This window comes from Salvelinus fontinalis, chromosome 4 (assembly GCF_029448725.1).
Source record: "Salvelinus fontinalis isolate EN_2023a chromosome 4, ASM2944872v1, whole genome shotgun sequence".
Taxonomy (NCBI): Eukaryota; Metazoa; Chordata; class Actinopteri; order Salmoniformes; family Salmonidae; genus Salvelinus; species Salvelinus fontinalis.
In genome coordinates this window covers 80234158-80245479 of record NC_074668.1, presented here as the reverse complement: position 1 = coordinate 80245479, position 11322 = coordinate 80234158, and the positions used below count along the sequence as shown (strand labels likewise).

General features: G+C 42.5%; 1 protein-coding gene across 1 annotated transcript; it reads left to right on the top strand.

The window, feature by feature from the left end:
- The first annotated feature begins 3072 nt into the window (after positions 1-3072).
- On the top strand, positions 3073-11246 carry LOC129854495 (signal peptidase complex catalytic subunit SEC11A-like). The gene is made up of 6 exons (XM_055921593.1): positions 3073-3257; positions 4030-4139; positions 4333-4482; positions 4781-4900; positions 10537-10594; positions 10827-11246. The coding sequence occupies exons 1-6, from the start codon at positions 3207-3209 to the stop codon at positions 10875-10877; spliced, it is 540 nt and encodes a 179-aa protein (XP_055777568.1). The 5' UTR covers positions 3073-3206; the 3' UTR covers positions 10878-11246.
- The last annotated feature ends 76 nt before the right edge of the window (positions 11247-11322 follow it).

Here is an 11322-nt window from a genome sequence, read left to right as displayed (position 1 = left end):
AATTAACACAGCAGGTTATTAGAATTAACGCAGCAGGTTAGGAGATTTAGGTTAGGAAAAGGGTTAGGCTTAGCTAAAATGCTACAGTTATTGTTACGGTCATCGTTGCATGAAGAAGTGGACCAAAGCGCAGCGTGGTAAGTGTTCATGGTTTATTAATAAAACTGAACACTAAGTAACAAAACAACAAAGAGAACGAACGAAACCGAAACGGTTCTGTCTAGTGCAGACACAAAAACAGAAAACAACTACCCACAAAACACAGGTGGGAAAAGGCTACCTAAGTATGGTTCTCAATCAGAGACAACGATAGACAGCTGCCTCTGATTGAGAACCACACCCGGCCAAACACACAGAAATAGAAAACATAGAACACAAACATAGAATGCCCACCCCAACTCACGCCCTGGCCAAACCAAAATAGAGACATAAAAAGGATCTCTAAGGTCAAGGCGTGACAGTTATCCACGATGTGACAACTAGATGGAGATGTACTTAAGTACGTTTCGAGATGTACGTTTGAAAAGTATTGAAATCTTACATGATCAACTTTCCTGTGTGTTCAAGGCTTCTTTTTACGGTCTATGGCGCGAGGTAACTGTGCAGACAATGTGATCTGAGCTATCTGATTGGCCAGCACTTACCTTCAGTTACCTTCTACCTGCAGACACATGGAATGGTTCAAAATGGGAACACTTTGCCTTCCCAGAGCTAGGGCTGCTGAATCAAGTGCACCTACCGCCGACAGTCCAAAACAAATAAAAGACGTTGGAATGCAAGGCTTTATCGTTGAGTTTTTTACAGAAATGTTTGGTGATTGACTAGGAATCCCTTGGAGATCAACCAGACGATCACAAATGACCGGCTGGTGACCACTGCGCTAGGCTTTATCCCCCTGTGTGTTCTCTCTGTAGAGAAGCAGTGTGCCCTGTTCTATTCCCCCATCATTATCCCCCTGTGTGTTCTCTCTGTAGAGAAGCAGTGTGCCCTGTTCTATTCCTCCATCATTATCCCCCTGTGTGTTCCCTCTGTAGAGAACCCGTGTGCCCTGTTCTATTCCTCCATCATTAACCCCCTGTGTGTTCTCTCTGTAGAGAAGCAGTGTGCCCTGTTCTATTCCTCCATCATTATCCCCCTGTGTGTTCCCTCTGTAGAGAAGCAGTGTGCCCTGTTCTATTCCTCCATCATTATCCCCCTGTGTGTTCTCTCTGTAGAGAAGCAGTGTGCCCTGTTCTATTCCCCCATCATTATCCCCCTGTGTGTTCTCTCTGTAGAGAACCCGTGTGCCCTGTTCTATTCCCCCATCATTAACCCCCTGTGTGTTCTCTCTGTAGAGAACCCGTGTGCCCTGTTCTATTCCCCCATCATTATCCCCCTGTGTGTTCCCTCTGTAGAGAACCCGTGTGCCCTGTTCTATTCCTCCATCATTATCCCCCTGTGTGTTCTCTCTGTAGAGAACCCGTGTGCCCTGTTCTATTCCCCCATCATTATCCCCCTGTGTGTTCCCTCTGTAGAGAACCCGTGTGCCCTGTTCTATTCCTCCATCATTAACCCCCTGTGTGTTCTCTCTGTAGAGAACCCGTGTGCCCTGTTCTATTCCCCCATCATTATCTCCCTGTATGTTCCCTCTGTAGAGAACCCGTGTGCCCTGTTCTATTCCCCCATCATTATCCCCCTGTGTGTTCCCTCTGTAGAGAACCCGTGTGCCCTGTTCTATTCCTCCATCATTAACCCCCTGTGTGTTCCCTCTGTAGAGAACCCGTGTGCCCTGTTCTGTTCCCCCATCATTATCCCCCTGTGTGTTCTCTCTGTAGAGAACCCGTGTGCCCTGTTCTGTTCCTCCATCATTATCCCCCTGTGTGTTCTCTCTGTAGAGAACCCGTGTGCCCTGTTCTGTTCCTCCATCATTATCCCCCTGTGTGTTCTCTGTGTGCCCTGTTCTGTTCCCCTGTGGGGAGAGATTCCCCGCAGAGAGTGATGGATGGAACACCATGTGGACCCTACGAGTCAGACCTGTGTGTCCACTGCAGGTGTCAGGTACACACACACACACACACACACACACACACACACACACACACACACACACACACACACACACACACACACACACACACACACACACACACACACACACACACACACGCAAACTCAATGCACACAGATACACACTCTCACACATACAAGGCAGACTTGTGTGTCGATGAAGAAAAATAATGTGTTATGCACATTCCACACATGAGAATCCCGGTGCTGGGTTAAAAGAAAACGAAGATAAAGAAATTATAAGAAATTCCTGTAGCCATTAAGCACTGGGGACCAGCAATATTCTGTGTCTCTCATTTCCTTAGAGTTGTGTGTCAATGTCAATGAACTGCTCAAATCAGAAGTGCTGATGGCAATTATACTGAACAAAAATATAAATACATGTAAACGCAACAAGATCCCCAAAATGTTGTGAACAAATTTGTTTACATCCTTGTTAGTGAGCATTTCTCCTCTGTCAAGATAATCTACTACCCTGCCTCACTCCCTCTGTCCTGTGACAGAAACCCTGTTCAGTCAGAGAGAGATGATGGGACCTGTCAGTAGTTCACTGGAGTAGGGTTTTTTCTCTGTAGGTCACTGGATAAGGGTTTTCTCTCTTCAGGTCACTAGTGAAGAGTTTTCTCTCTGTGCTGGTGGATTTAATTGTCTCTTACAATACGGCAGACTGGTTGCTTCAAAGCCTCTCATTGGCCAATACATAGCAATCTTCCTAGTGATTGTCTCTCTGGTGAATGTTATAATAACGTGTGCCAGCCTGTAGAAAGTTCTATCTTGTTTTGTTATATTTCATAGTTTTTTATGCTTTTAGAGTTTTCATACATTCATTGCAGGCGGTGCCCCACTGTCTGATTCATATCGCTTGATTTCTAATGATAGTTGTCGATTAGATCGACTGATTGCAATTGAATCGGGTGTTCACTACATAAGTGAATGAAAGCTCTTAAAATTTGCATATCCAAACCTTCTGTCTGCCAGCCCCCGTATCGAGAAGCGACACCTCGACAAAATACTTTGAATGTGGGCGGAACTTCCGGCTGAGGGTACCCGGAAGATTTGGATGCAAGTTTCTCGGACGTTAATCCATATGTTCGCTTTTTATGTATCGATGACTGGATTTTATTTAATTTAGGTAATTTTATAAACTCAATACCGGGACGATGCTGTCTATAGATTTCCTTGATGATGTGCGGCGGATGAATAAGCGCCAGGTATGTACGGTAATATTGTTTTTGATGTGTGAATGTGACGGATTCTTCCAAGGCTAGTTAGCTAGCTATCTAGTTATGCTAGCAACATTAGCCGGCTGGTTAATAACACGTTGCTTAAAATGTCAAGTCGTCTATGCTAACTAGCTACCCAGCTTTCCGTGTGGTCTTAATCATGTACAAAGAAAATGACCCTGCTAGTTAAATACGTTACATCACCTATTGAACATGCATGATAAACTGGGTTGTCAAAATAACTAGCTAATAACCTTGCAAAATCAATGTAGTTTTAGCCAGTACAATTTCCTCTCTGCCTAAATATGGTGTTACTTCAGTCTTCTTCAAACCTGGTGCTGAGGACATACAAAGTGTGCAGACTTTTATTCCAGCCTGGGGACTAACAAGGTGTGCAGGCTTCTACTAGATTCTACTGATCACCAAACCCTTTATTAACTGAAACATATGTATTAGTACCCCACCTCTTTAAGGAATGCCTAGGATAGGATAAAGCAATCCTTCTGACCCCCCCCCCCCCCCCCCCCCCCTTAAAAGATTTAGATGCACTATTGTAAAGTGGCTGTTCCACTGGATGTCATAAGGTGAATGCACCAATTTGTAAGTCGCGATAAGAGCGTCTGCTAAATGACTTAAATGTACTGTGTTGGTAAAAAAGCCTGCACACCTTGTTAGTCTCCAGGACCAGCTGTTGGTAGATATAGTTGTTATAAGCGAACACTAGCTTATAATCGTCTCAACCTGTCTTATTTGTTTTCAGCTCTACTACCAGGTGCTGAATTTTGGTATGATAGTGTCCTCAGCCCTGATGATCTGGAAAGGACTGATGGTCGTGACAGGCAGCGAGAGCCCTATTGTTGTCGTCCTCAGGTAAAGCATTGGTGTTGGATTTATGTAGATAGGGTGCTTTTCAATAGACTCAAAGCGCTTTACATAGTAAGGGGAGATTTGCCCACTTTCACAACCAAAGTGTAGCACCAACATACCTACTGTTTGTCTGAAGCGCATCTGCTAATTTTAAGTAACCTGTCTATCCTTGACTGTAACATGTCCTTGGTTTCAGTGGAAGTATGGAGCCTGCTTTCCATCGAGGAGACCTTCTGTTCCTGACAAACCGAGTCGAGGACCCCATCAGAGTCGGAGAGATTGTGGTCTTCAGGATAGAGGGCAGAGAGATCCCCATAGTACACAGAGTACTAAAGATTCATGAAAAGTTGGTCTATGATGTTTCTGTAGTTATTGAAATGCGCTAGTTCTCTCTCGGGATAGTTCTCTTTGTTTGTTACAAGTTTAAGAAGGCCTACTTACCCCCCAAAATGTTGTATTGCTACATAACACTCAAACTAGGCTCTAAATATTCTGTAATATTTCTTACCTTGTATATGTTTTTTTTTAATATATGCTGGGTAACTGAATAAATTGTCATTGTCAAAGCAACTTTATAAGCTGCTCTGGGGCCAGGAAATCGATGTATGACATCCAAACTAAATCTAAATGTTGATTATCTCCAGGGAAAATGGCGAAATCAAGTTCCTGACCAAAGGTGACAACAACTCTGTAGATGACAGAGGGCTGTACAAGCCGGGACAGCACTGGCTAGAGAAGAAAGACGTGGTGGGACGAGCCAGAGGGTGAGCATTTATCTCATTCCACCAGAGTGATACTAGGCTTAGTCTGCTGTATGACTTCAGTCTCATGCTTCACTTCACTGGATCTATATGATACCATTTCCCTTGAGATATTATTTAGTGCAAAATTAAACTGAACTTGAGTCTGCGCTCATCTAGCCTGTAGTAGTGGAAGGGCTCAAGCATGGTTTAAAAGTTCTCCATCAGTGACGGATTTGAGATCAGTGTAGATCCGCCATAAAAATCTCAGGGGGAAAAGTGTGGGGGGGGGGCTGATTTGGAGATCACATATCCTAATATGAAGTAATATTTTCCCAAATAAATGTATTATCAAATATGTTATTTTCTCTGTTACGCTGTGTGTACTGAACTGACATACTGTTGCTGACACTTGGATATTCAGATGAAAATGGCAGTTTAAAAGTTAAGAATTTTTCCATTTGTCACATCCCTACACTCGAGGCACATTCAAGTTGCGAGAGCAGTTTTGACAAATGTATTTTGAAAGCGGGTTTGGCCTTTTTTTTTATTATTTAAGAGGAGGATCCCAGTTTTCCACTGCTACCACGTTTATTTCTCTACTCCTTCAATTATGCGAGTGGCATCATTTTAGAAATGCTCTGGTTACAACAGAGCACGGTTTAGGCACTTCTGCCCAAAGTAGTGATGGGCAGTTTGTTCGCAAAAAGGATTAGGTTATTTTTTGCACAAAAAAGTCTGTTTATTTGACTCCCTGGTGTGCATACTGCTGCTTTTTGATCTCCAGACATCGACTATCTGCAGATAAATTATAAAAAGTATTCTCTGAAGATGGTAATTCCTCAGTGCAGGAACCATACTGTGAGGAGAGACCCTCATTCTGCACTACGCAATTTTTTTCAGTGCTTTACATTTTTGTCTTTTTTATTTTATTTTTGCAAGCCATCTAATAATTTGGTCAGGTAAAAATGTATTTGAACTCAAATTTCACGATCTAACATAATGGTAGATAACATTTTAGGCTTTAAATTAGGGGTTGACCATTTTTCATGGTTTTATGTAAATTTCTAAGCACTACTGATGAGGAGCCATTTGGGAGCCAAATGAGAAGCTTTTAGGTGAAAGGAGCCAAATGCTCCGGCTGACCGAAAAGACTTTGAATCAATATGCAACAGCTCTAAAAGGGGCAACGGTGTCTTAAATGGACAATGACAGTTTGTAATAGAAACCAAAAAATCAAATTTTTCGAGTGAATAATAATTAATTGATATACAGTATATTTATAATAAAAGTATAGTTATTAATAACAATCAGGATGTTGTGTTCAATGGGTAAATGCAGATGGACAAACTCCATGCTTCAGCCCATGTACATTTTATAGTCACTATGCTGCATCAGTTGGGCTACAGGTGATATTGCTTATAGCATATCTGATAATATAGACCATGCATAGGCTATATGCATGGTCCAATATGATTTTACCAATATTTTATTGGACACATTTCTGGAGGTGGTCATTTAATTTGAAATGGTTTCAGCATAATTTTCTTTGCATTTTGGAGCTGAATGTCCCTTTACCAAGTCACCAGAACTGAGCTTCTCAGTCTTCTACTTACAAATTATCCCAGGGTGGACCCCGGACCCTCTAAGGAAGGGGACTGGAATTGGTCAAACTCGCAGTTTAGGTCTAATACATGTACACAATTATCCTCTTTCCCTGAAAGCATGATGGCTGTGACTTTCTGACATGAAAGGGCAGGTTAACTTGGCCCCAGACAAGTTTCAGTCACAGGATTTTTTTGTTGCTTTAACCCTAATCAACTATTTAACCAGTTGTGAACATACTTTAAAGTACTACTTAAGTAGTATTTTTCTGTGTCTGTAGTTGGCTTTAATATTTATGTTTTTGGTGAACTTTTACTTCACTACATTTAAATGTATTTATTTTACTTTTATTTAACCAGGTAAGCTAGTTGAGAACAAGTTCTCATTTACAACTGCGACCTGGCCAAGATAAAGCAAAGCAGTGCGACATCAACAAGCATTCAGTCAATAACACAATAGAAAAAAAGGACGTCTGTATACAGTGTGTGCAAATGGTGTGAGGAGGTAGGCAATAAATAGGCCATAGTAGCGAAATTATTACAATTTAGCAGATTAACACTGGAGTGATAAATGAGCAGATGATGATGTGCAAGTAGAGATACTGGTGTGCAAAAGAGCAGAAAAGTAAATAAAAGCAATATGGGGATGAGGTAGGTAGATTGGGTGGGCTATTTACAGATGGACTATGTACAGCTGCAGCGATCGGTTAGCTGCTCAGATAGCTGATGTTTAAAGTTAGTGAGGGAAATAAAAGTCTCCAGCTTCAGCGATTTTTGCAATTCGTTCCAGTCACTGGCAGCAGAGAACTGGAAGGAAAGGCGGCCAAATGAGGTGTTGGCTTTGGGGGTGACCAGTGAGATATGCCCTACGGGTGGGTATTGTTATCGTGACCAGTGAGCTGAGATAAGGCGGAGCTTTACCTAGCATAGACTTCTAGATGACCTGGAGCCAGTGGCAACGAATATGTAGCGAGGGGCAGCCGACTAGAGCATACAGGTCGCAGTGGTGGGTGGTATAAGGTGATTTGGTAACAAAACGGATGGCACTGTGATAGACTGCATCCAGTTTGCTGAGTAGAGTATTGGAAGCTATTTTGTAGATGACATCGCTGAAGTCGGATCGGTAGGATAGTCAGTTTTACTAGGGTAAGTTTGGCGGCGTGAGTGAAGGAGGCTTTGTTGCGAAATAGAAAGCCGATTCTAGATTTAACTTTGGATTGGAGATGTTTAATATGAGTCTGGAAGGAGAGTTTACAGTCTAGCCAGACATCTAGGTATTTGTAGTTGTCCACATATTCTAGGTCATAACCGTCCAGGGTAGTGATGCTAGTCGGGCGGACGGGTGCAAGCATCGAACGATTGAAAAGCATGCATTTGGTGTAACTAGCGCTTAAGACCAGTTGGAGGCCACGGAAGGAGTGTTGTATGGCATTGAAGCTCGTTTGGAGGTTAGGTAACAGTGTCCAAAGAAGGGCCAGATGTACACAGAATGGTGTCGTCTGCGTAGAGGTGGATCAGGGAATCACCCGCAGCAAGAGCGACATCATTGATATATACAGAGAAAAGAGTCGGCCCGAGAATTGAACCCTGTGGTACCCCCATAGAGACTGCCAGAGGTCCGGACAACAGGCCCTCCGATTTGACACACTGAACTCTGTCTGCGAAGTAGTTGGTGAACCAGGCGAGGCAGTCATTTGAGAAACCAAGGCTATTTGAGTCTGCCGATAAGAATACGGTGATTGACAGAGTCGAAAGCCTTGGCAATGAAGACGGCTGCCCAGTACTGTCTTTTATCGATGGCGGTTATGATATCGTTTAGTACCTTGAGCGTGGCTGAGGTGCACCTGTGACCAGCTCGTAAACTGGATTGCACAGCAGAGAAGCTATGGTGGGATTCGAAATGGTCAGTGATCTGTTTATTAACTAAGCTTTCGAAGACTTTAGAGAGGCAGGGCAGGATGGATATAGGTCTATAACAGTTTGGGTCTAGAGTGTCACCCCCTTTGAAGAGGAGGATGACCACGGCAGCTTTCCAATCTTTAGGGATCTCGGATGATACGAAAGAGGTTGAACAGACTGGGAATAGGGGTTGCAACAATGGAGGCAGATAGTTTTAGAAATAGATGGTCCAGATTGTCTATCCCAGCTGATTTGTACGGTTTCAGGTTTTGCCGCTCTTTCAGAACATCTGCAACCTGGATTTGGGTGAAGGAGAAGCTGGGGAGGCTTTGGCAAGTAGCTGCGGGGGGGGGGGGGGGGGGGAGCTGTTAGCTGGGGTAGCCAGGAGGAAAGCATGGCCAGTCGTAGAGAAATTCTTATTGAAGTTTTCGATTATCATGGATTTATTGGTGTTGACCGTATCGCCTAGCCTCAGTGCAGTGGGCAGCTGGGAGGAGGTGCTCTTGTTCTCCATGGACTTTACAGTGTCCCAAAACCTTTTGGAGTTAGAGCTACAGGATGAAAATGTCTGTTTGAAAAAGCTAGCCTTTACTTTCCTGACTGACTGCGTGTATTGGTTCCGAACTTCACTGAACAGTTGCATATCACGGGGACTATTCGATGCTATTGCAGTCCGCCACAGGATGTTTTTGTGCTGGTCAAGGGCAGTCAGGTCTGGAGTGAACCAAGGGCTATATCTTTTCTTAGTTCTGCATTTTTTGAAAGGGGCATGCTTATTTAAGATGGTGATTAAATTACTTTTAAAGAACGACCAGGCATCCTCGACTGACGGGATGAGGTCAATATCCTTCCAGGATACCCGGGCCAGGTCGATTAGAAAGGCCTGCTTGCAGAAGTGTTTTAGGAAGCGTTTGACAGTGATGAGGGGTAGTCGTTTGACCGCGGACCCATAGCGGATGCAGGCAATGAGGCAGTGATCGCTGAGATCCTGATTGAAAACAGCAGAGGTGTATTTTGGAGGGCAAGTTGGTCAGGATAATATCTATGAGGGTGCCCATGTTTACGTATTTAGGGTTGTACATGGTGGGCTCCTTGATGATTTGTGTGAGATTGAGGGCATCTAGCTTAGCTTGTAGGACTGCCGTTGTGTTAAGTAGATCCCAGTTTAGGTCACCTAACAGAACGAACTCTGAAGATAGATGAGGGGCAATCAATTCACATATGGTGTCCAGGGCACAGCTGGGAGCTGAGGGGGATCTATAACAGGCGGCAACGGTTAGAGACTTATTTCTGGAGAGATTAATTTTTTTAATTAGAAGCTCGGACTGTTTGGGCATAGACCAGGAAAGTATGACAGAACTTTGCAAGCTATCTCTGCAGTATATTGCAACTCCTACCCCTTTGGCAGTTCTATCTTGACAGAAAATTTTGTAGTTTGGTATGGACATCCTCAGAATTCTTGGTGGCCTTCGTAAGCCAGGATTCAGACACGGCAAGGACATCAGGGTTGGCAGAGTGTGCTAAAGCAGTGAGTAAAACAAACTTAGGGAGGAGGCTTCTGATGTTAACATGCATGAAACCAAGGCTTTTTCGATTACAGAAGTCAACAAATGAGAGTGCTGGGACATTCCTAAAGAAAATAATGTACTTTTTACTCCATACATTTTCCATGACACCCAAACATTTTTCAATTCACACACTTATCAAGAGAACATCCCAGGTCATCAATACTGCCTCTGATCACAAATGCTTCGTTTGTAAATTATGTTGGAGTGTGCCCCTGGCTCTCCGTATATCGAAAATGTTGCCGTTTGATTTGCTTAATATAAGGAATTTGAAAGGATTTATGCTTTGACTTTTGATACTTAAGTACATTTTAGCAATTCCAGTTACTTTTGATACTTAAATATATTTGAAACCAAATACTTTTAGACTTTTACTCAAGTAGTATTTTACTGGGTGGCTTTTACTTGTCATTTTCTATGAAGGTATCTTTACTTTTACTCAAGTACGACAATTGAGTACTTTTTCCACCACTGTATTTAACTATTGAAGATGTAATGTTAGGTAATAATTTACTTGAATTGTACATCATAACAGCGACATGACATTGTCATGAACATGTCTTCTGATGTTGAATGTCAATTTTGTCTCCAGGTTTGTGCCATACATCGGAATCGTTACCATTCTGATGAACGACTATCCCAAATTCAAGGTAAGATATTTTACATCGTCATCACTAGAAGGAAAATCACTTAAGGTTTTATGAATTGTTTACTAAATTCAGCCTTATTAGGAGCGTGATGCAGGTACTCTAAAGGTTAGAGAGCCTGACCAGCAGCCAGACACTAAACAGTGGAAGAGCGAGCAACTGGCAGACGGAAAGCTGTTGGTTTCAGATCCTCGGAACAGGGATACTAGTATTTTGTTGTTCTTCCCTTTCCCAGTACGCTGTTCTCTTCCTGCTGGGTCTGTTTGTCCTGGTCCATCGGGAGTGAGGAAGAGACTATCTAACTATCTGCCACGGAGGAAAAATTGGAAATCCCCACCCCACCATGCCTTTCAAGACAGAATTATGTTGATTATGTCAAATTAAGTTGCTTTTTCTGTACCATATGTTTTGAATTGTGGATAGTGTTTACATTATAAAAAAAAACAAGCGTTCATTATTTTTATGAGGGAAATGAGATATAAGTTAAGTAGAATAAAGAGCTGTATTTCTTATTTGATTTTTCAGAACATGAATCCAACATTTTAGATGGTTAATTGTGTATTTTGTTTTCACTTCTAGTTAGGTTTTGCTTTGCTTGAAATATTGAATGACAAGTGATATGTTTGACATTAAATATGACATCTGTTACCCTCTATCCTGCATTCTGGTAACTTATGCATCTAGTGTTTTTTTTCTTAGATTCAAGCATAACTTCACAAACACATTTGTGC